The sequence below is a fragment of the Vidua chalybeata genome, chromosome 1 (assembly GCF_026979565.1).
Source record: "Vidua chalybeata isolate OUT-0048 chromosome 1, bVidCha1 merged haplotype, whole genome shotgun sequence".
NCBI lineage: Eukaryota > Metazoa > Chordata > Aves > Passeriformes > Viduidae > Vidua > Vidua chalybeata.
This window is the reverse complement of record NC_071530.1, coordinates 67,492,551-67,518,370: the sequence shown is the minus strand read 5'-3', so window position 1 is coordinate 67,518,370 and position 25,820 is coordinate 67,492,551. Positions and strand designations below refer to the sequence as shown.

Genomic DNA, 25,820 nt, shown 5'->3' with positions numbered 1-25,820 from the left:
ACCAGCTCTTGGTTTCTTACTTTTATTAAGAGTGTTTCATTTGCCAGGTTGCATTTTACAGTGGTGAAAAACAGTTCCATGTGCAAGCCAATGGAATGCTTCCATTGTTTTGCTTTTATTTTAGCCTTCCCTTGCATTTTCTTCAAAAAGCACACCCCACAAACCTAACCCTCAGGTGGGTAATTTTCCTCCCTTCCTTGCCCGGCATTTCATCCCCCACCCAGTGGCTCAAATGAGGGTGTGTGTCCTGTTCTGCATAGCTTAAGGTATCTTAAGGATCCGGAAAACCACTTCCATCATGAGGCCTAAGTCCTGTTTTATTATCCTGTTTGAGTACAGATTTTTTACTGGTCATGCAAATTACAAAGCAGGAAGACACAATTTTTAAATCAACTCAAGTGTAGAAGAGTCTCTCAGTCTTTCACACGATGTAGCAGTTTTGGGAGGCTTTTTTTTTTAACTGGACAATGCACTTTTTTGTCAGCTACAGGCCTGTTCTTGCTCCTCCTGAAATATATGCATACTTAATAAGGAGGTTTGCCCTTTTTTCTAGCAGAAGGTTCTACTTTGGATGCTAAGGTGTGGTTGATGACTGGCTTCATTAGATACTTATTACTTCAGTTTTTCTTCTTGTACTGTAACAGTTACTTAATTTTTTTTTACTCTCCTGATGTTTTTGGGGGATTTTTTTTTGTATATGAAGAGATTTTCAAGTCTGTGAATGCAAGTAAGAAAGAGTGGTACATATAGCACAGTAGTTAATGGCCATAACTTGACCTTGTAATGCATTTTTATGGCCACAGAAGTCTGCATGTACACTCAGAAGCAGTTTAGTTTTGTTGTCTTACTATGCAGTAAGGTTAAAATTAATATCTTTAAAGAGAATTTGTTTTTAAGTGTCTGTCTTTTGCTGTGAAGTTCATCATTCCATCCCCTTTCCTTACCACTCACACAACCCCAAACTACTGCACAGCTTAAGGTATCCCAAGGTACCATTTGTCTGATGAGTTGTTGCTGAGTCCCTCTGTATCCTCTTCTGCTGCAGACCCAGCAGAAATGCTGCATTGCAGGCTGTATGAAACAGCTACTTGTGCTGGTGCATTAAGGGGTTAAAGTTGAGGGGGGAGGAGGAGGGGCTGGAGTTGAGGGGGGAGGGCTGGGGAGGAGAGGTATCTACAGGGCACACCCTCATATAAGGTATTGTGCCAAGTAGCTCTTCAGAGCTGCTTAATTTAAGATGTTTATGGTTCTTGCTGATATTTTACTGGCACTTCAGAAGGTGTGTTCAATGAAAAAAAAAATCATTGCTTTCTCCAGCATAACACTGACACTGGAGGGACAGACCATTCCTGCAGCATCTGTGGAAAGTCTCTGAGCTCAGCGAGCTCCCTTGATCGCCACATGCTGGTGCACTCAGGTGAAAGGCCTTATAAATGTTCAGTATGTGGACAGTCCTTCACCACCAATGGAAACATGCACAGGTGAGTGCTGATCGTGTCCCAGGAGTTTGGAAAGGTTTACAGCATAGGAGGCTGTTTTGTTTCCTTGGAGGGACTAGCAAGCTGACTAAAGACACTTGGGCAGGAAATGTGGAGTATCTGTGACTACAAATGTGTCATAACACACACTACAGCTACTAGGATGCTTAAGTAGTGGGAGGAAATCAGAATTGAGAAAGATCTAGCTTTCTTTAAGTATTATCAAGAATTGTTATAGCTTTTTTTTTTAATAGTAATAGTAGTATGACAAATTGATTTTTCTTAGGGGTTAAAAATATATAGCCAAGCTTCTAGTTTCGTAGCTTCAGAGTCATGGATTCAAGTGGTTGTATTAGAACATCTAGAGTTTTGTTGGTGTTATGTACTTAGGTATCATGAAGATGACTCATTGGTATATTTATCTTGTTTTTAAATATATGCATCAATATTTGTTTGCACTATAGACAACTTATTGCACTATAGATCTGGCAAATTCTCAGCAATCCAAGTTTCCAAATGTAGTTTCCTTTGTAGGGATGTAGCAATATGTACAGTTGTCAACGGGGGAAACAAAACGTTAAAGCACATGGGTTTTTCCTTCCCCTCTCTCATCCCTTGATTCATTATTCATTTATTTGCATGGGTGGAACATCTCAGAACTGATTAAAACTTCATGGATTCCCACATAGCTTTAGTCCCCATATCAAAGAGTTTACAACCTACAAAGAAACTGTGAGACAGGTGGGGGATAAAGAATATTGCTTACAAGCAAGAGGGCAGGAGTGATAGTTACAGCCTGTTTCTGTGTGGAAAGGAAGAAGTCTTGTTTCCCTGATTATTACTAACAATTTTCCAAGCAGTAGGAAAATTGTTAGTAATAATCAGGAAAATATTATACCTATACCTGTGCTATAGGTAGAATGAAAGGGTGATTTTGATAACAGTAGGAAAGATAACATAGTTCTGCACAGTGGGAGCAACATCTACTTGCATCATTACCTTTTCTGTATCATTTTGTTCCTGTTAAACACTTGGATGAAAAGAGAGGGAATGCAGTTTTGTGATTCTATATTTATTTAACTTACAATTGATTGGAACTGGGGAGAGTTAGCAAGATAGATAAAAAAATGAGAAGGGAAGAACACAGAGATACTGGCCTTGGGCACTGAATAAATCACACATCTGACTCATCTGACCAGAGGTGTTGTGAGCCATGTTTGCCAGGTCGGGTCATTACTCTGTGTGACGTGTGGAAGGCAGGGCCACTGCTGAGTTGCAACTGATGCCACTGTCAGTATCCAAGGGTGACTTCCAGTGGTGGAACTCTGGGATGGTCAGTCACTTGTGTCTGGGTGGCTTGCTGAAGATCTGCTTGTGTGGTTTATTTGAGTTTTTGCTCACTGGGCATCTCTTACGCTCTCCTAGAAGCAGTAAATGGAGGCTTCCCCTGAAACTTGACTCCAGGCCTGTAAGAGATTGATGTAGTCACCTTTGCTTACACAGCTTTCCCCGTGTAGAAATTCTTAGCATGCTTTTGTAGCTAATTTATAGCCAGAATTGCCAGACTCAGTGACTTGCCCAAAAGAAGTAGAGATCAGTACCTTCTGATGAGAAGATAGTTTGGTTTTAATTTTTTCTCTTAACAAGATGATGCCTGAAGTTACCAGGATAGAGTGCTGTATTTACTGACTGCACCAAGAAGGACCTAAGTTCATGCAAGGAAACTCTTGATATTAAAAGTTTTTTTGTCTGATAGATGCCTGTCAGTTCTGTTAAGCTCCTTCTTGTGCAGGGCTGCCTTGCAGCAGCAGAAGGCTGTTCCCAAGCTTGGTATCTCTGCAACGTGTGACCCCAGACCCATGGCAAGCAAAATCCTGAGCACACTGAAACAGGCTGGTTCTGCTAAAGGAGAGTTGTGGTTGGCAGACTGTGCCTTCTGGTCTTTTTCAATGAATAACCTTTTCTTGTTGCTATAACTGACTGTAATACTGGATCTTGTTGCTAAAGGAAGGCATGAATGTGCAAGTAGGCAGATGAGGATAAATATGAAGTGAAATCAATTTTTTTATCTGGTGCTATGACATACTCGCAACAAAGACGTTCATTTTACCCACCAGTACCTCCTTCTGAAACAGGTATTTCTGGTCTAAGCTGGTGTGAAGGAAATTTCTTTTTCAGGCATCTCAAACTTAGCTCTAGCATCATGTCCAATGGACTGTCAGTGCTATGGCTGAATGCATCTCCCATCTCATTCAAAACTGCTTCTGCCTCAGGATTCCGGAGCAAGGACCTGTTTGCCAGGTCCCGCCTCATGTCTAACTCCTGCAGGCCATGTCTGTGATGGTGCCATGTCTGTTCTTCTGTACCAGCTAGATGATACTACAAGTCCATCTTTCTCCTCTTTTATGTGCAGCTGTTTTATTGTTCTCTATTTTTGTGCTAATGTATCTAAGTAGTGACAGACGTATGTCCAAACCAGCAAAACAACAACAAAAAAAAATTTCTCATGTGCCCCTGGTAGCCAGCAGGGTGGTATCCCTGGACCATTGCACAACATGGAGTCAGAGAGAGGAGTTACAGCTTCAGCAGAAACTTGTGATGTGCTGGTAAAGCATCAGTGTAACTTGTGAAGATCCTGCAGGAGCTTCCCAGGATTTACTGCACTTACGCCAAATATGCTTAGTTTACAGGAGAGGAGCAAGAGAGAAGTTGGTCTGCTGGTATCAGAATGGTAGGAAAAATGTGTAGGCTTATGCCATGTACATCCTCTCTTCTCTTTTCCCCCCTGCCATGTTCTGACTCTTATTTAGCTGTCTATACTATTTTTAAATCCAGACTTTTAAAAGACCTTTTAGGGGAAAAAGTTCAATGGAATGGTTTTGTCCAGGGAAATACTGTGCCATGGGAGTACTTACTGCTGTTCCATCACAGAATGAAATTTCTGATCTGTCTTTCAGCCTCAAAGCAGCCACATCATTAGGCATTCAGCTGAGTAGAGGAGGGAAGGGAACAAGTTTTGGTTGCTTTTTTGGGTTAGAAAATTATTACCAATGCTGTTACACTCTCAAGTGCCGACCATCTCCATCAAAAGTATTCTTTCACCACCTTTACTTTACCAAGGGAGAAAAAAACTCCAGAGCTCTTACTTGATGCTCTTTTGCATTACAGTAAAACTACTGTGCAACAGATGACCTTTTTGTGAAGTGAGTGAGAACTCACTGTGTGCTGTTTCCTGCACATCTATTCCTTGAGTTACTGTAGCTGTGCTGGGGTGTTGCATGTACTCTTCACTTGTGAAATCGATGCTGGCCTTCCTGACTCCCACAATACATGCAACGCCTCATTTGTAAATGAGTCATAGCCTCTCACATGAAGTCCCAATTTCATTTTGTTGTGCTCCTTGGCTCCTCATCAACAAGTTAAGTTGAATGGGCACGGCAGACTGGGGTGGAGTGGGAAGGTTCTCTTGTGCAATACTAGTAAGAAAAAGAGGTTAAAACCTGCTCCCTTTTCTGACCAGTGTGACTCTTGGCCAGGATATTCAACAGGGAACTTTGAGCCCAGGGTATCTCAGAAAACTCTCTTACAGGATGCCAGGCTGTTCAGGAGTGACCTGAGCCTTCTGTGGGGATAGTCACATTTGGAGAGAGCAAAGGTCTCTGGAGAATGCTCAATGTCCAGAGCAAAAAACCTGATTTTCTCATTCTTCCTGATGTGCTGTCAGACTGTCTGCTGCTATATCAGTGCTGCTCCTACTGTTTTGGAGGGTTGGTGCAATCTGATACAACAACTGGAAGATCTGTTAGTGCCTGGTATCAGCATCAAGAATTGCTCTGGAGAAGACCTGAAGATGATGCTGAGTTTTTTAGAGTTTTGTTTTTGACCACTATTGGAAAGAGCAAGTCTTCTTGGAAATAGCAAGCCTTCTAGAATCAGGAGCTGATTAGAGATTTGGGAGCATTGTTTTCTTGGGGCTTTTTAAGAAAGTTAAAGGAAAGGGTTAAATCACTGTAGTTTTGAATTCAACATTCCTGTAACTGGCACTGTGATGATCAGTACATAAGAAAATCTGCAATTTAGGATATGCCTTATCCTCACCCTTCTTTGCTAGAGAGACAGACCCTGTGGCTTTTTCTCAGTCACAGTGAATTAAAGTTGAATACTCATATCTCCATCAGGAACATAAACTATATGGAGGGGACAGGGGTGTATGAAAAATTTCTGTAGCTGTGTAAGAGTTGGGGATTTCCAGTGTACTGTCTCCACTCAGAAGATCGTAACTACTAAAGACTTTCCAAAGGTTTTCATCTGTGCTGTCATAGTAACTCCCTAGGGAGTTTTTCTGTGAATATGCCAACTCTGAGGAGACCTTTTGGGTCTGGACTCTGACACTAAATAGGACGTTTCAAGTATCTTACTCTATCTCTACCACTACCTTTCCCCAAAATGCAGACAGAGGAGTTAGGGTGCTGCTGTGGTTGTAGTGGTGGTTTGTGAGCATTAGGAAGGGACCTTGAGGTGGAGAAAAAGTTCTCCTTGACTTGCTGTGCTGCATTCAAATAGAACGTGCATCAGCCTTCGGTGGGAAGGGCGATGCCTCCACTTGCTCCAAAAGTGTTTCCTTTGGGGGTAGGATACTTTGCCAGCAGTTCTTTTTCCATTTCTGTGACTAAGGGTAGTCCGTGCCTATCACTTTAAAGTCACATTTTCCTCCCTGCCAAAGACATGCTCTCCATGCAAGTAGAAAATGTTAATGGGGTATAAATGCCAAAAGGGAGGTGAGAAATGACCTTCCTGCCAGTTTCCAGTGGGAAGCTATTAAAGGCTCTGTGGCAAATCTGAAAAGAGTAAAGGGATAACGCATGTGTTTCAGCCACAGCTTCCCAGTTTGGTAAATGAAGGAGCATTGTCCATGGCTGGTTTTCTCCAGACTGTCCATATAAGTCCAGTAATGCAAGCTAACTGAAGTGTTTCATTTGAAACTAAAACGCAGAAAGTATCTACCTTCTTTCTCTTCTTTCATTCCTTGCCCCATACGTGACAAAATTATTCAGAATGGCTTTTTATTTACATCCTGCTTAGGTACTTGTGGGCTGTTTATGTACCATATCAGGAGCAGGTCTCAAAGTTGGGGGATTTTTTTTTTTTTTTTTTTGGCACATGTGAAACACCACATGCAACAACCACATGCAGAAGTCTTTGAAACTCAGATTGGAAGATCTGGATTGCAGAAGCTATGCTTTGAAGCATTCTTACAAAGGGTCCTATCAAAGAAGGTATTTCTTCTTTTAATTAAGAAGGCACTTTCATTTCTCATTCTTATTTTCAGTACTAGATAGTTTTCCCAAACTTCTGATTTTAATACACTGTGGAGAGATAAACAGCTGTCTTTTTAATCAAGGTGTGGTAATACTCTGATGTTCAAGTCTTTCTGAAACAACACTTCATGTGTGCACCTGTGTGTTGCTGACTGAGTTTCTTGAGAAGGACGGAAAATGCACATGCTGGAGGGTAATCTCTGAATTTTGACATTTTAACCAGCCATCTTTGCTGGCATATGAAGAGCATGCAAGTCTGGAAGATTGCAATGCACTGCTCAGAAAATGAGTGTTGGATCCTGATACAGGCATAGGGGTTGGGATGCATACACTTCAAAGGTTTCCCTGCTCCCTTTAACAAGAGTCTGTGTGTCATGGGCAGGTATGTACACAGGCCACCTGTGACTCTGCAAATGTCCAATAGGCAGAGTGTCCTCAAGATCTGGCTGAATCCATCCTCTCTTGCATTCCACCTGTGAATCGCTCCCATGTTATTTATGGCATTGGCCTGCTTCCAGTACGTTGTGTGTGCTTTGTGGGGTGCAGTGCAGTAACAATGCCCAGCCTTCACGTACAAATAGGATCTCTGTAGTCCAGCACGTGCAGGCTGGCATTTGCTTAAGATGAAAGTTTTGGAGTCAGAACATAGCCAAATGTGATGAAGACCTTTTTTCTTTCCCAGAAGAGGAGAGGAACTGCCTTATTACAACATGGTTTGCAAGTGGAAATTTGGTGTAGCTTTGAAAAAGCAAATGTATGAGATCTTGAGGCTAAAAACAAATAGCCGAGGAGCTCACCACACAGAAAATGATTGACACTTCTCACATGTGAAAAGGCTGTCTCTCATTGTCTTGCACAATTGAAATGTCTCTTTGGTCATCTCCTAAGGAGCTTTTATTTCAGTGTAGTAATGGGTAAGCAGTGCTCTTAATTATTAAGAACCAGGCCGTACTACAGGCTTTTAAATCCATTCCTTATATGTGGGGGGATGATTTAACCACTGTCAGCATGCTAGTGAAAGACAAGCTTCAGCAAATGTAAGTGCTCTAATTCTTCAGCAGGGATAATGAACACTAGAGGACTAACTTCTGGTTCTAGCAACTGAGGACTGTAGTTGTGGGATGCAGGTGAGATGTGATAGGTGGTTTGGTGTTCTTTGCAGTAAAGAATGTTTGTTACATTTTTTGTTAGTACGTTTTGTAAATAAGGATGGAGAAACAGGTGGAGGGAAGGTTTTTGGCCTCTCCTGTCAGCAGATAATACCCAGAATATGTTTTTGGTACTCTGCTGAGACCCCCATGTTTTGAAGAAGGTTAAATTAGAAAGAGAGAAAGAAAGCCTTTTCAACAACAATATAGCAGTAAGAGAAGAGTCTGTTTCTGTGTGTCTTTGATTCAAATTAGAAGTGTACAGTGTTTTTAATTGTTCCAGGAAGAAACTTTTGTCTGTCACACTGTTGCTGAGTAGATTTACTTCTGGAAAGACTATATATAAACTACTATTTAATTAACATGCCTCACAAATAGGGTGCTCAAAAAAAACCCTCCACCAGTATCTTCAGCAGTAAAAGACTCTGGATGACCTCCTGTGCCACAGAACCTCTGTGAGTCCTCAGAGCTGAAAGGAGATGCCATGATTTCAGAAGTATTACATGCTGCTTGTAGGCTTGGACAGTATCCCCCTTCAGTTATCGTTAAAGAACAGCAAAGGAAGTTAACACAAAAACATGAATGCTGAGATCTGATTAGAATCAAGCGAAGCAAGGAAGTGCAGAGTTAAGATTTATACGCAGACCTTAATTAGCTCCATTGTTCTTGAGAACCTAAGCGTACACAATGAGGAACATTATACTGGCATCTCCAGAGCTCCTCAGTACCTAAACATAAGACTTCAGTGTGCTTTTCAGTCCTAGATTTTCTCTGTGTGTTGCCTTTCTCTGTGTGTGCCTTTGCACAAGCCTAATCTTGTGCATTGTAAGGCTGTGGGTTCTTGTGTTTTGGTTTTCTGCAAGGCAAAAAAAGGGGACAGTCTTAATGAGTTTAGGTTTCTGGTGTGATTTGTGTCGAGGAGAAGGTGGTCTGACATGGCAGGGTAATGCTGCCCTCCTCATGGGCAGTAACATGAATCTCACATATAACAGAGCGTATTGAGCATAGCTTAGTGCTGCTTTGTTACCCATGTCACAGTTCAAATAAGCACAAGCCACTTGACAGATTAGACTCTAGTCTTAGAGCACATGGCAGTGCAAGACCTTGATCTTTCCACATAAGTACCCTTTCAGGAATATCACCTCCTCTGAAGGTCTAGTATTCTCAGGGATGTTTCCTCCCCTTCTCACCTTGAAGAGCTACAAAATAAATACAAGCCTTAACTTAGCAAGCACTAGAAAATCCAGATGATCTTTGTGAGGAGTTGAGGTGCTTTTAGTCCTCTGCCATAAACCTGACATGTGATTCTTGTGGACATGTTAGCTCTCATGGTTAACAAATAACGTGTTATTTTGTTCGCTTTTCGGTTCATGGTTTGTCTTGTAGCTTGTACTTCAGTTGCCTGATTCTGTGTAGAAAATGCTGGTGGTGAGAAAGTTTGCTGAGAGAGTTTGTGTGTTAAGGTCATCTTTGTTCAGCCTGTTGTGCATGCATATCAGAAATACTTGCATCACTTTCCTTATGAACATGTATTCCCTGTCCTCCTATCCCCCGAAAAGATTCCTGGGCAAAGTACCCATGAGAATGAGGAAAAAGTCTATCACAAACTGCATTTGTGGTTTCTGTCATTCCACCTTTAATGTATGTCTTCCAGCTTTACGTTTTTTCCCCCCAGTATCTAACCTGCTCAACCTGTTCTAGTTCAGCATGCTGGAACTAGCAAACGGCAGAACATACCCCCTCTCAGGGTCAGCGAGTTTTTTCTTCTTTCTTTCCTCCTCTCTTTTAAAAATAGGCTATTTCATAACAGTAGATTGACAGCATTGGAGGAAGCTTCTGTAGCTGTTAAAAAAAAATAATTAAAAAAGCAATGGGAAGCTTGTCATTTGGACTTAGCCAGATCCTTTCACTTGGGTGGTTGAGCTATGATGCTCATATGCACGATGTACACAGCTTAGGCAAAGACACAGTTTTTAAAGTAACTTTGCCAGCTTAGGCAAAGACACAGTTTTTAAAGTAGTAGTGCCATTATACAACTACTGAATAGCACACAATATGCAAATACTGCTTTCTGTTTCTTGAGGGTATCTAGAGGTATGCCGAGTTTTTCAGGCTGGTCCCTTAGCTGAAGTTTGCTAAACACTCTTAAGTGATTTTTTTTTTTTAAATCCTCAGAGTCATCTTTCCAGTGCAGACTCATGTGGAAGGATATCTTGAAACAGAGAAGGTGTCCATCCTCTGTGTGGCTCATTTTTTACACTAAGACACTTCAGTGGTAGCTTTTTTGACAGTTTCAGTCAGTGGGGAGAGAGAGTAAGGAGTCAATTGTTCATGGACTTGTATGAACTCGACTTGAGAACTAAAGTTCTCAAACTCCTGTAAAGTAGCACAGGTCATACAGGGACTTTTGTTTCCAGTTTGACTTAACAGACACGTAACAAGATGTGAAACTTCTTCCTAGTGCTTCTCTCCTCAAGCAAGGGAACGCTCTAAGGAAGGAGGACCACATGTTCAGGAACAGGAGAGGAAATGGGCTGAGCACGTGAAACTGCTTTTGCTAGGATGCCATCCTCAGCGCTGGGAAGTTTGCAGTTTGTGTGTGTGCAGTGATAACCTTTTACTTCGTTGCCCCTTAAGATACTTGGTGACTGCTGATACCGGGGTCATGTGGAGACCCTGCTTTTAAGGAAGATGGGCTTCCCTTATCTCACGCAGCTTCCTTGCATCCGTGCGTCTGTTGTGTGTGCGTTTGTGTGTGTGTGTGTCGGGGAGAGATACCCTGCTCCATCTGCACAGCGTCCCTGGCCGTCTGTGTTTTCCTTCTTGAGCTGTGTGACGCAGCAAGTTGTTCTGTGCTGTGCCATCAGGATTGCTCAACAGTGGAGTGTGAGAGGGAACCAACAGCAAGAGGGCTTTGCTTGCTTCTGGGAAGTAGCCAAGGCTTATGTTTGCTCGGTTAAGAAAGGGGTGTGGTTCTGGAGGGGAGGCAGGACATACCTAGGACTTCTTAGACTGTGTTTGCTCTTCAGGCTAAATCTTTTCCCTGTTGTGACATACTTTCTCTGATTTTCTCTTTCCTTCTCTCTCCATTTTCCCCTGTTACTAAAATTTAAAATGGCCTTAATTATCCTTACCTCCTAATAACACCTGTTTTCTTTAAACATAAAGTTTCCTGAAAAATCAGCAGTGAAGTAACCAAATAAAGTTATATAGTCTTGTATCTAAAGGATATGCCTGAAAACCACACATCTCCAAAAAGATTGAAGAAATGGCCCAGGCCAGATTTTTTGTACATTTAAAAAATATTACTTCTGCTTAATTTTACTGTTGTTAATCCTTTTTTCGCTAAGCTTAAGGAAGTATGGTGGTCTGAGAAGGATCTTGTTTAATAAAGGAGGATTTTGTCCCAGTAAAAAAGTTTCTTACAGCTTGGAAGTCTCCTTGCAGTACTTGGCATTGTTAATTTAGGTCTGCTCTGAACATAATGTAAACTGTGTGTGACAGCTTGGTGAAGTGGTACTGGGAAGCTCACACTGCATTTCCTCCTCTTTTGCCCTCCTTTATGCCAGGGTTGATGGAAACTGCTTTCTTCTGCAGTCCTCTGGGAAGCTTTGCTTTGGAGGCATGGTTTGAATCACTTCCCTGTCACAGCATCATCAGGCAAATATTTGTCTCCCTTTTTTTCATTTGAGGTGTTCTGACAACGTCGCTGTTAGGGAATACGAGTAATTTTGAGCCAAGCTGGGAATGCAGTTGTATCAATTTCAGCCTGTTTGAACTTGCTGATTCTGTGTAGCAACTAGTTGCTTAAATGTGAATACAGAATAATTATTCAGAAGTGGTACCCCCCCCCCTTTTGATTTTAGATCACTATCTTTCCTCTCATGCTTACAACTTGCCCTTATTCACAGCAAAGCAAATTTTTTCTCTAGGATAAAAATATAGAATGCTCTGTGTGCATGTGTGTGTATCATATATCCTTAGGTATCATGTATTGGCAGCTGTGTGGCACTGGCTAACTTTGCAGACTGTCCTGGTAGCACTGAAAAGAGATTTGAAATCTCTCGTTCAAATTTAAAATTTAATCACCCATGGCTTTTTCAGCCTTAGCACACCCAGCCAGCCTTGGTGGATCTGAATAATGGCACTTCTGTCATCTCAGTGATTCCTTCTGCTGGGAGCATCTCACTGCGCTGGGAGCCAGGTGATGCAGCACCCGCTATGAGCTGGAGAGGATGCTGAGGCCATGTCTGTCTGCCACCTGTGTGGCACCGAAGGGGCACATACACCTGCATGCCGCCGCACGCTGCTGCGTGGAGAGGCTCCCCAGGGCCACGTTAGCCTTGGTGAACAGCGCGAACAAGCGCTGGAGACTCCATGAGGATGATGAGGTGTGCTGCCATGCCAGCAGGATGGCACTGCCTGGCTGTCATGGGGTGTGCTAGCAGGGGGATCTCCTGCTGGGCCTCCTTACAGACGTGTGGCAGAAATGAGTCAGGACATCCCAATCTCATCCTTCCTGGGACCTGTTTGCCCCACCCTACCCTTTCCCTGCATGCACTGCCATGACTTTCCTACCAGCGTAGCCATAGAGGCCTCCTGCTGCTCAGTTTCCTTTGGTTTGTCCCATGCTAGGGTTCAGCACTGGTTACCACTAGAGTATATGGGGGCGCTTAGAATTTGTTTTGAAATTGCTCCGCAGTTGTAAGAGGGACTTTCCCATGTGATTGGGATTTTGGTATTTGTCTCATGACTTGCTGTGAAGTATGTGTGCATGTCTGAGGGCTTTCTGGGCCATTTTTGGGTTTTTTTGAGGATACAAGTATTAAGCCAAAAAGAGAAGACAAACAGAAACTTGTCCTAGTACAGTTCATGTCTGATTTGCAAAATTACCTGCATCTTTTTGGTTCCTGTGATTACAACTGGCAAAGGCTGAGTAGGTTGCTCTCTTAAGTGGGTGATGTTGGTAATTAACACTGGAAATACATTGTCAATACAGATTCTCTACATGTTTTAACAAACAAACAACTGACTAAACTTTTTAACCCAAGGGCATAATGTTACTGCACTTTTGACTTAAGTTTCAGTCATATTCATGAGACTCTTAAGGAGGGACTTAGCAGCAGGGTATTAAATGATTGTTCCTAAAAATACTACTGCTTCACTTTCTCTTTGTTTAGGATTTACTTCCTGTAGGTATCAAATGGCAGGAGCTTTGAAGAGAAGTTCTCTGTGTTTTCCTACATTTCCAGGCAACTTGGGCTAAAGTATCATTTTTTAAGAAGAATGCAACAAAAACAGTGACAAAGATTATGTCACATTAAAATATCTGAAAGGAGTGTAATTTTAAAGCCTGTCTTCTCTTACTTTGAGACATTTTCCATTTCATGGAGCATGAACTACATCATGGTCCAAATTTCATTCTCTTGGATGCATCGTGCACTCCTGTTTGTTCTGATACCATGTCACTAAGTTGAAGCTTTAACAAAACAGAGTATTTTTTTCTAAACAGAGATGTTTGGTCATGTTCTGAAGGATAGACTTTTTTTTTAAAGTATTGAAAAGGGGTTTTATGATTCTTTGGAGTTTGTTTACTGTTATTTGGGGGGAGCAGTGTAAGTGAAAGATCTCGAAACACAAAACAGTGAAAGACAAAAAGCAATTGAATCAGCAGAATTGTACTGACCAGCTCAGTCCTTCCCAGACCAGCTTGAGAACTTGAGTAATTCTTTTTGTTGTAAGGGGAAAAACAAATGTATGTAAATCTGGTGAAGGATGGAAAGCACTGATTTTTATTCTTTGTCTTTGATTTGAATGATTGGATGTGTCTTCAGATAAGCATCAGATGTATAAGGATTTTCCATTTGGTTTTGATACCAAACTGTCTAGAAATCACGAGGGATAAATGAGGAATAATCATGTGCAATACAGTAGAGTATAGGGTACATCTAGTGGTAAAGTGGAGAAACTTATAATAATATGTGGGATATGAAGCCCGAACCTGAACTTGATACTGTCAGATGATCTCTCTGGACTGATAATGCCCAGATTCATTGGCCTCCCCACCGGGTTTCCACAGACTTGAGGGAGGAGGAGGGTGTTTATACATACACTGGATTCTGTGCTCAATAATTAATCTTGATTTAGATGCTGGGACTTTCCCAACCAGGCCTCAGTGAAATTGCTTGCTGCTCCCCCTCTGGACATGCTGCTCCTTCTAATCAGACCTACCTGGCATAAACCTCTCTTGACTGAAAGCCAGCAGTGCTTGTGTTGCCACAGTTCTAAGGGAGAGGCTTAACCCTGAACCCTGCTCAGGGGCTGCAAGTGCACCTTTTTGTTCCATACCTTCCTTTAGGCCGGGCCTCCAAGCCAGACAGGCCTTTTTACTTTGGGACCTAAAGTATATCAGGAAGCGTGGAAACTCAAGGTGCAGCTAGAGTGTACTTTTATCTCCCCAGAATTAAGAGGTGAGGGATTCCCACGCATGCTGAGGGATGATTTCTATCCAAGAGCCAAAGTGGTGCTGATCAGGTTATCTGCATGCAAAGCAGAAGCTCCTGGTTTTGTTCATAATTCAGTGGGACCCAGAGCCAAAAGCAGCTGCATCTTGCATTTGCCTCCTTCAGAATGCTTTTGCTGCTTATTCTAGCCTTGAGCCAGCCAGTCAAAACCTGCCCACGTTCTGGTTTTGGCATTGAAGCTGTAGGCTGCCCTGTTTTGAGACCTCCAGAAAGCTTATATGATCAATATGCAAATCCCCTTGGCATTATGAAAATACATGAGCCCTTTTTTGGAGATCTGGTAAAGACTAGAATGTGACCAGCAGTACCTGCATGCCCCTTCAGCAGGACACATGCTCACCTGCCCTCCCCATGAGTCACCTCTCACAGACACTGTTCCAACACCATCCACAAGAGAAAAAGACACTTGAGTTCTGCATTTGCCTATTACTACAGAAGTCTCTTCTTCAATGTAAAGTAGCAAAACATTCACTTGCTACTGTTCTAGTGGAATAGTCACCCTCCTGAAATCATGCTCTGCATTACAGTGTGGGGCTGGAAACTTTTTCTGCTCATTTGTCTTAAAAAAAAAAAAAAAAAAGAAGCCAGGGGAATTCTTGTGCACTATCATCTTAGTCATCCTGCTCATCTGCTCATGTGACCCTGAGAGGGGGAGAGGAAAGTTGTGGCAGAAGAGGGGAAGTGGAAGGTGATCCTCAGTAGGAGGATGGAATGAAAGGCAGTCAAGAACTTGAAAAAATGTGATTTTGTTGGGAGGGCTGACTGGCACAGTCCTAGCACAATTGGATCCTCTTGGCTCACCTGTGGAATTCTTTGGGGGGGGGGGAGGGAAGAGATTATCAGGAGAGCTTTTTATCATACAGCTGTGCTGCATAAAGCATAGTATATAGCAAGGTATTTCAGGTTTTTTGCATAGCAGTTCTTAAACATTAAGAGTTTAGTTCAGAGGTGGATCAGACCATGTTTGGAAAATACTTAGTTTCCTCTTTTCATTTTATATTTTTTTTTTTTTTGCAAATTTTTCTGGTTCTTTCTCTGGTCTAATTTTACATAGAATTCCACCACTTTCTTTGAGAGGTTAATCAAGGCTAGCTAGCACTTAATGCAAATGAGTCCTCCCTAATATTAAGCTCAAGTGTTGATCTCCTTCCTGTCATCCTGTGTATCATGGTTGGATTTTAGTGTTCTACCCTCAGCACTGTCCCAAGTGCATATGTACTTGCATGCATGCTGGGGAGACTATGAGGTGCAGATTTCAGGGCTCTGTACCTTCCTGAACTTGTCTGCTGTACTTTGGTTGCTCTGTAGAATGGCTCAGAGCCTAAATTAATTGACTTAATTTAGAAAAACAAATCCAAGTTTCATCTGGTGTGATTCTGGATGTCTTCTGAGCTGCAGTAGTGGTCACATCAAAGCTGCTGGTGCTTGTAACTTGCATCTGCAACTGAATATAGGCATTTCTGTGCATGTCCTTACTTTGCCCTTCTTTTTTTCTGAACTACATTCTCACTTAAAGTGTTGAGTGTTTATCTTTATTTTTTGGAACTGATAAATGTCATATCATTTTTCTTTATCACTGTAAGATGCTGAAAGCCAGCCTGACTTATGAGCCTCTCTTTTACATTCTAAGTATGCCAGTGTTGTCAGGCCAAAATATGTTGTTATAGTCACAAAGGGAAAATAACTTCTAAACACAGCTTTGTTCCTGTTCGTCTTGTATCTTGGCAGGCTGAACAGTGAGGTTGAATATTTTCAGTGTAAGATCTAATCAAGGCAAACTCTTCTAAAGGAGTAAGGCAATACAAATACTTCCCCCCCCCCTTAATTATGGTTAGGAAACTTTTTAAGGAGAAGAAGCCTCAGTGAAGGGAGTGTTTGAAAGAAAGGTTGTGGATGTGGATGTGACTTGGCATCTGCTGAAGTTCAGCCCATGTTGGGTGATAAATGTTGTCTCGAGGCAGAATGACATCCATGTTGCAAAGTAAAAGAGAGAAATGAAGATTGTGTCTCTCCTTTGTACTTCTTGGCTTTCTATCTTCCCGCTTATCTTGGGCTGTAGCTCTAGTAATCTTTTTCCTCTCCACCCTTAACTTGATGCAGTGAAACTTGCTTAACCTGCCAAAGGAACAACCTGCTGCCTGTAACATGGGCAGGTTGCAACTCTCCTTGAGAACTCTGGAACCTGCTGCTTGGTTTTGGATTTTTCCCTTTTTTCCTTAATGATCACATGCATAGGAATATCACAGCATCTGTGATGTTTGACCTACATAGTAAAAGCCAAAGGTGAAGTCAGGGTGTTTTCCTGTTTATAGCTCAATAGCTTAGGCTGCTTCCTTTCAAATATGCAAAACTAAAACATGAAGGGGTCACCACATTCCTTGCTGCGATATGGATTTCTGGTGTGGCTTTTAGGACATGGCAAAAGCACACACGTTGCAGGAATGAGAACTACAAGCAGTTGGGGCAGCCAGTGACTGACACCAGACATAGCAAAGCCCCCATCACTGTGATGCTGTACTCATGTTAGCAAGCCCTGCCTTATTGGTAAATTTCACACTTCAAGCACAGCTGAACTGTTTTAGGGACTTCCAGGAGCCAGTGTGCTTGCATGCATTAGGTCATGCCAGGCAGAGATGCTAGGTTGGGCTGGCACTAACCTGGAGGTCCCAAGGGTTTTTCCTTTTGTGTGCTGTGGTGTGAGTAGGAGCCACCTCCATCAAAACAAGCAGAGTTCAACAAGTGGACAAACAGCAGAAGGAAAGAACTTAGCCCTGAGGAAGCTGTTTTGCATAGGTAGCTGCTAAACAGGAGTTGTGCATACTTTTTAATGTTTGGAAAGAGACTTTAAAATAAAATGGGAAGAAAAAGTCCCACACCCAATGCATAGCAGTTTTCTTATTGTTTGTTTTCAGGATGTATGTGATTTAGCTTGACTGATTTTGCTCTCTAGCTATCTTGAAAAGTAACTGGCCTTCAGATGAGCTGCCAGAGGGTTAAGCAGTCAGGCTGTGTGTGAGTGCCTGGGGTGCAGGCACAGACAGGCACAGCAAAAGCCTCTGTCTTTACTTTCAAGAGGTCATTGAAACTGGAAAGCAGTCTTTACCAAAAAGAAAGAATAAAAACATAGACAAACAATCCAAACTTCCAGGTTTTGCTTTGCCTGTGCAGTTGAATATTTTGATTTTTTTTGTTCCAAGATGCTTTTAGAATTTTATCTTCTATCATTGTGGACAGGAACCCCTTGAACAAATAACTGGTTTCTTCTCCTTTATTCTCATGTGAATACAGACAACTGCAGCTCAGGCTGTTGTTTTATCACCCATGAAAGAAGCTCTAGCTAGCACAAGAAGTTAGATCAGTGTCACAGGGTAAGATAAAAAAAAAAAAAAAAACAAAACACCAAGATTGAAGAAAACAAGGCAGTAGAGTATCTATAGATGCCTTCCTGCAGATTTTATGAGACAAGGTAGCGCTGGATTAATGTGGATAAATCAGTTGCTTTGGTGCCTGTGGTGCCAGAGCTACCAGAAGGCCAAGGCAGGGAGTGCGCAGCACTCTATATGCTGTGTCAGCACTCTGGGTTTTCTCTGGCTTCTGTGAAACCTGGAGAGAGCCAAATGCTCAAGCCTTCAACATTCCTTCTCCTCCCAAATGTGTGATCGGCCGGGAAAGAGGTCAGACAATTTCAGCAACATTTCCATGATTCTGTGTCCAATCTGCTGGGCACATCTGCACATCGATGTGACTGACAGATGTCACCAGTGTCCATCCACTAGTTATGCAACCAGTGAGAGTTAGTGGCGATTTGGGGAAACGATAGGTTTTTTCCTCATGGACCTGATCCTCCCAGCAGCCCCAGCCTTGATGGATGCTGAAAGCAGGCAGTAGCTGAATAACCATTTTAATCTTCCATCGATTCTGGTATCTGTGGTGCTTTTGGCTTGAGGCTGTTCCTGCACAACACCCTGCAGTTTGAGACAGGCTGCAGTTTGAGACACTGATTTAGATGCCTTATTTTTTTTTAAAGCTTCTGAGACTGTGAAAGGAAACATTAAAAAAAGCATTGTGTGATGAGACAGTCTTCCCAGCAGCTCCAGTGGGGTCTGCTGTGGGTCAATTTGATCCAGTGTGTTATCTCAAAACATCATGCCCTTGGCATCCAAAACTGAAACAGATTTTATGTCATAACACCAAAGCAGTTATGAGGACGTGCAAGACTTGTCTGGGTTGCAACATTCTCTCATGTTAGAACATGATATTGTGCAGTCATGTTAAATGGCACTGTCCTTAGCCAAGCTGTAGATGTGAGTTCAGAAAGATTTGCCCAAGTGCCATTAACATTGTCTCTATTGTGTTTCTTTGAAGTCAGTCATGGACAAATGGCAGCTCCCTCCTGCACTCACATATCTAAAAATTTCCATTATATCTAAGAGCATACATTTTATTTTTTTTCAATATTAATATAAATTTGAAGTGAGGTTAAAGGCCATATCTTTTAAAAAAAAGAAAATTTAAATTTGAGCTTTGAGTTATCAGAAGAAAAAGTGTGGCAGCAATACCTTCCATCTAACTGAAGGGAACTAGACAACAGTGTCTTCCTCAGGTTGCAAATACAGAAAACCAAGAGGCAAGTGGGTCAGGCAAACAGATATTAATGAGATTGCTTCCTGAGTAATTCTGTTCCTTTTCCTTTTCTTGTGTCTTTGTGACAAGAAATAGTTGTTTTCCTGGGAAAGCAGGTTTGTGAACATGCCTTGGCAGTACAGAGTTTTGTAAGCCATACCTAGTGCACTGTAACAATGGGACCAGATAATCCTGACTTCAAAGCTGCACTTGAAATTTGATATTGGGGTCCACCATTGTGTTAAGGATGAGAAGGAAACAAATATATTTAAGAAATGTTCCTGTGGCATTGGCATATACAGATCTATACGAAGTACAGTGTCAAACTCTAGACAGAGAGCCAGTTGAAGATGAGATGCTTTTTTTGCACTGAGAGAAGTGGATGCTAAGCTGCAGGCTTTTGCTTTCTGGACTGCCTCAAGACAGGGAGGCTGGGTATGTGGATTGCTGAGCAGGTTTAGGCAGAACCAGGACCTCGTGGATGATGGGGAATGGGCATAGTGCTCATGGAAATAGATGTTAGCAGAGCAAGTGTCATGCTGTGAATTGGGACATGGGGGAAGGCTTGTGGGCTCCCTGCTGCGGACCCTCACAGGCCCCAAACAGAAGTTAAGGCTGGTTTATGGGGTCTCTGATGGTGTCCTTTAAACGCAAACCTTAGAAGTGGTGTTGGCATTAAAATTTACATTGGACTTCCTGCCCCGAATTTGCCTGCTTACAGTGTCTTCTTCCCCCTCCTCTCAGGCACATGAAGATTCATGAGAAGGATCCAAACAGCACAGCAAGCACCACTCCCCCCTCGCCGCTGAAGCGCAGGCGATTGTCTTCGAAACGGAAATTCAGTCACGATGCTGAGCTGGACAGAGAGGAGAGGACACCTGCAAAAAAGGTTCTTTATGGGGCATGAAGCTAAAGATGTTCCTGGTTACCTCCTAAATTGTCAACTGTTTGGTTTGTGCAGTCAGCACAGACTTGTTACAGCTCTGTATATGAGTTGCCTTGCTTATCCTGTGTAGCTAACATAGTTGTCTGGGATTGAACATAATTTTCTAATTTCAGAGATTGAAATAATTTAATTTTTTAAATTCTTTATTGTTTAAATTTTTGAATTTACTTATTATTTATAAATAATTATTGTGGGATGACAAGAGGATGTACTATTCTTTTGCTGCTGCAGCTTTTCCCCTAGCTTTTTTATGTCGTCCCTTATATTTTGTAGTATTCTTGGAGGATGGTGATTTAAACTTTAAAAAAACAGTTTGTATTTAAAAAGCAGCAGCAGCTAAAGTCTGCTTTTGTCTAGATCTGGAGGGGAAAAAAAATCTACAGTACATTTCCCTTTCACAGTAGCATAATCCTGCCTTATTGGAGTTGCAAGAGTGACCAGAAAATATTTATTTGAAGGCTAGACGTTTCCATTAGGGTTTTGTTAATGAAATATTTTAATACATCTCAGTCATTTGTACAAAATGTATAGTGTCTGCCAAACTTGACTCTTTCCACTTACTATCTCTAAATGGCAAGCTAGTAGCAGTTCCATTTAGCACAGTATCCCTCGCTCTGTGCATGCTTTTCTCCCTCTAATCAGAAGAGAAGTACAGAAAACATGCAGAAGTTCATTGCTTCTCCCTGAACCACTTGACTTAGCAGTTGGCAGTATCTCAGTGGCATGAATAATTTAGGCTGACAGCTCCCCTGGCTTTCTAAAGGGGAGGGAATGCTAGTTCAGTGGTATATGAGCACATGAGTTTATAAGTTCTTCAAATCACAGTTCCTCATTAGAACTGATATATCTGTGACTCAGCTGCACACTTTATCTCCTACTTTATCCTTTTCTCTCATGCATGTTCTTACACATGTGTCAAGGCTCTGTCACTTGCCATCTCTCCTGAGGAAATTTTTTGTATTTGCTTGCAGCAAGGTTACACATGAAGCCTGCAACTTTGTGTAAGAGAAAGACTTCGAATGGATTGCAAGTTTGGTTTGTTGCTTACAAGTTCTAGTGAGGTTTTTTTTTTTCCCCTTTTTCTGAAGGTTGTCGAGGATGGCCATTCCGGTGAAGGGGATAAGAGGGCTGACGATGAAGTTTATCATTGTCCAGTGTGTTTCAAAGACTTTTTTTGCAAGTATGGCCTGGAGTCCCACATGGAGACACATCCAGATAATTCATTGAGGTAAGAGATAGTACCCAGAGTGTCTCTCGTCACCAGACAGCCTGAAGAAGCCTGCTGTGGAGGGGCAGGAGCCCCTCAGCCCCCTGCACTGTTAACTACCCGCCTTTGTGGTTTTGAGCAGGTTTTTAAATGCTTTGCCTCATCTTGTGTCACCAGGGTTTTTTCAGTCATTGGAGTGAGTGAAGGTAGATGAGTTTCTGGTTTCAGACTTTCAATAAAATGTTTTATGCTTTTCTGCCTTTTGAGGTTAGAGAATGTTGTGGATTTTGGCTTAAATGAGCTTTTCTTAACAAGGAAAAAATATTTATTAATTGTTTGGGAAGGTGCCTGAATGTTGTGTTTTGATTAAAGTAATTGCCTCTGGGACTCCTGAAACTGTTTTGTTTCCTGTTTTTTACCATAGAAAAATGTAGAGCCAGATATATGAAGATATAAAAGAAATTTTTCACATCTAGTTGAAACATGTAGAAAAGCTGCTACTTTAGGAAAGGAGATTGTCCATCTGCAGAAGCTTGTCACTATTTTAAACTTACTTTGTGACATTTGACTCCAGTGATCTTTTTGAAATGGTGAAGAATTGAGCATCTTGAAGTGTCAACACTCACTTCTGGATACAGGTTCTTAATAGAATGGCATGGAGCAGAGGCATCCCAGTCTATTAAATGGGATTAATTTTATTAAAATTTCCCTTTAAAAAATTTTTATTTAGAAAACCTTGGTAGATAAAATACTTTCTAAAGGTGTTGTTAATGTTGCAGTTACTGGGGAAAGGAGTTGAAAGCTTGGTCCATTCAATAGTAGTTAATTAAACATACTTCGCTATTTCTGAAATAAATGAGGTAAATTTTCATTATAGATCAAAGCTAAAACAGTTGTTGTCCAGTAAGAGCTCTGCAACCCCCACAAAATGGAGTCTGGAAAAATTTTGCCTTACACTTCATGCTTTAGAGAAAGCGGCTGACATATTGGGTCATTACTCTCATTTTGAAGCTTCTCTGAAGATATGACTTCTTTGCAAAGTTATACTCCATGGACCTGAGTGGAGAGGTGGATTTTCTTGCTTTGATAAGATAATGGAATAGATATCCTTCTAGTTTGGCAGCTTTGCACTCTGCTGTGGCAAGGCAGAAAGACACAGTGACTGTGCAGACATGCTGTTCATCTTTATGCAGCTCTTGCTCTAGTATTAGACTTGCTTTGGGATAATATCTCCTGAAATGGATTTTGCTACCCTTGATTCTGTTGAGCAGCAAAGACTAGAATGTGTCCCTAAATAAAAGTCACAGTTGTCAAGCTCCGTGGGTATGATTTAATGCTAGTGCTGGGATGCTTATACTTACAGAATTGTCTAGGTGATAGTAAGGAGGTTTTGTCAGATATTTGCCTCAGCCATTTAAGACGTGTCAGTGAAAACAGGACAAGTAAGATGTGGTCCTCTCTGGGCAGCTAATATATTAAGGTGCAACTTAGCCTGCCCATCTGGTTTAAACCACACCTTTTGTCCTAGTCTAGACAAGTCAAATGACACTGTCTGCCTGGCCCAGCCTAACAGAAAATCCTCTAATAAGCAGAGCAGTTTGGACTGCTGTTAAGGTGACTCTTTCATCCTGAACGAAATGGGTTAAAATCCTTGGCCAGCAGGGGCTGTAATCCCCTGCTTCCCAGGGTTCTGCAATACTGTTTGTAGGATTCAACAAGACACGGAGAATGTACCATGCCTTTCTCAGTCCCGAGTACAAGTGATTGAAGTCCTTTTGGTGAGGCTTAAGAGTGTTTTTTTTGAGTGACAGAGCCGAAGAAAAGAGTATTTTGCTAGAGTAGTAGAACAGGAGACCTGTGTATACGGGTGTACTTGTGGCAGGGAAGCAAACTGCAGAGTGTTAGAAGGCTTTCATCAAATCCTGTTGTTGCCTTATTGTAGAGCACAAGGGGAAGTAACTCTTGTTAGACGTTCAAACAAACGAAAAAGCACAGTAACTGTGTTGTGAGCAAAGGGCAGGGAGCGTAACACCCCCAGTCTCCTTTTATTGCCCATATTGTAAAAGCAGTCAGTTGATGAGGACCTGTGAGGAAGGTATTGGATGTGCATCCCAGGGTCAGATACTGTGGGTCTGGTGGATCGTTTGGGTCTGGAGCTACTGCAGTAGACAGTAGCCCAGCACAGACTGTTCTGTCATGATCAAAAATAAGTGATGCTCAATCTGCCTAGCCAATGTCTTTCATTGTAAATGCACAGATCAAACATCCAATTCCTTTTTGCTCCCCTAGCTCCTATATAAAGGATTGCAAACTGGCTCTGAAGCAGTGCACCAGTGTGCACTGCCTTGATGGTGGCACCAGCCTCCCTTCAGGGATGCATCCTCAGTCGTGGCAAGGTGCCAGGGTGGGCAGGAGCTTCTGCCTGGCTTCCCTGTGGTCCTTTAATCCCGCCATTTCATTGCTACTGTGTAAATACAGCCTCTTGCCCCCAGAGCTGTCTGAGTCTGTCTGTCCCGGCCACCCTCTGCTAAGCAGCAGAAAAGGTAAGGTTGTCTGACAGCCCTGGGATTAGTATGTGAGCAGCTAATTTCCAGGGTGGGCCATCACCCTTCCAGATACTGTCAAATGAACAACGTTAAATCACAGGGTTAGCTGTTCAAAGTCAGATGAAAAGACACTCCCCATTGTCTTGCCCAGAACTGCTTTTTCATGTAAAACCCAGAGCGGGGAGCACCTCATTGTTTACTTGCAGCAGAATAAACAATTCTTAATCCACTGATTGTGTGAGAGGGCCTCCTGCTTGGGAGAGTATCTCTTGATTATGTAAAATCCTAAATCGTGCATCTTTGTCTCCTAATTATGGTAGGAACTGCCCTGGTCTTGAGAGTAATAATAGGGCCCTTTGTCCCATGGACAATGGGCTGTGGCACTGCATCTCCTTCAAGGCATTACACCCCCTGGTCAGTCTCTGTCCCTTTGAAGCCCTGTGTCCTGCACCCTAATTAAAGACATGAGCTGGCCCCCGGCAAGGTTGTCTGCAATGCACATGAGCAGTAGGAGGTGGCCCAGGAGTGCTTTCTGACCCCCTTGGCCTCTCTACCTGGATTATTTAAAGAAGTCTGCTTCCCTGCAGCTGGGGCCTCAGGACACTGTCTATTTTGGTGAGTTTGTATCTGGGTGTTGATATAATTAGCAGAGAGCTGAAACGCTGCACAGCCAATAGGGAAAATGAGAAACCTCACCGAGCAGGGGAGTTTCTCTGGAAACTTTTGTGGTGCAGGGTTGCCCTCAAACGTGAAACTGTGCTTGTAAAGGTCACCTGACAGCTCTGAGCAACGTCAGCAGTGTAAGCAAATGTGAGGATTTCCCAGGGAGAAACCTCTTCAGATGCTATGCTGGGTTTCTCCTCTTTCCTTTGGCAAATACCATGGAACAGGCTTAAAGTAAAATGTGTGGCTTTTTAAAAAAAGTATATGAACTATAAAATTCCTCTCTTGGATTTCACTGTAGCCAGAGCATACCCTTTTAATTTCCTTTCCTTCTCTTCCAGGAGGTTTAGTGCAGTACGCTGTACCAAGAGCTAAAGTATTTTTCACTTTTCCTTCCTCACAGCAGCAAAGAGACCATTATGCTGCCTCATGTCTAGGTATCTTCCTGAGGAGAGGAGGAGGGAGCTGGTTATGGTGTTGCAGTTACCTCCTTTCTTAGACTCATTCCAACATAATTTCTCAGCCAGGATAGTTGTGCAGTTCGAATGTGGTAAAAGGTTGCTTCTTAATGAACATCATGAGGCTTTCTGATTGCATCTGGTTCAGTGTGGCATTGCCTTCAGTTACAAGATTTGGTTTTGCTATATTTTTGTAAGATACAAGAAATAAGTAGACATTAGAGTGTGAAAGTCACTCTGTGCCTATGTCACTGAGCTGACCTGGTGACCAAAACCAGTAGATGCCTGTTGCCATGAATGGATTCAGGGGAGATTAAGTTTTTTGACCTTCTACAGAGCCTGTCCAAACAGTGATATAAATTATTAAGCCTTGTAACTTGAAAATCCTGGGCATATTTTCACAAGGACAACAAAAGCAGTTCTCATCCCCCAGGTTATGTGCTTTTGTAAAACCTCCAAACAAAGGAAATCAAAAACTGTTCACAGCTTACCTTGTTCTTCAAAACAGCCTGCTCAAGTTTTGCTGAAATTGTGTCGAGATTGAATATTGCCATGGAAAGCTATTGTTTGGAACAGCTCACAGATCAGTAACAGGTACAGCAGCAGAAGAACTCAGGCCCTGGAAAGAAAAGTGTTAGGAGTCTGACCATTATGATCTGTGGTTATCTGCCTCTAGTTTTGCCAGGGTAACCACTGTGAGGTCTTGTTTTTGAAAACACTTATGGGTGAAAAATGCTGTTATTGGTTCTTGGTGTTACCTGGCTTCACCAATTTAAATGCCATAGGAATGGTCTTATGGACTCTGTGGGTAAATTGAAGAGATCTGTCACGTGCAGCTTACAATTCAGGCAGGCTGGTCACCAGGTTTCCCCCTTTGCCAGCAACATTCACATTCTTCAGTGTGTGGCG

General features: G+C 42.2%; 1 protein-coding gene across 3 annotated transcripts in view; it reads left to right on the top strand.

Moving 5' to 3' along the window:
* Positions 1-25,820, top strand: part of RREB1 (ras responsive element binding protein 1) — a 121,283-nt gene that overhangs the window by 62,395 nt on the left and 33,068 nt on the right. For all 3 annotated transcript variants that reach the window (XM_053965025.1, XM_053965035.1, XM_053965046.1), the window contains 3 exons: positions 1,318-1,481; positions 19,836-19,980; positions 21,126-21,265. In XM_053965025.1, the coding sequence (XP_053821000.1) occupies positions 1,318-1,481; positions 19,836-19,980; positions 21,126-21,265 (449 nt within the window). The remainder of the gene's footprint in view (positions 1-1,317; positions 1,482-19,835; positions 19,981-21,125; positions 21,266-25,820) is intronic.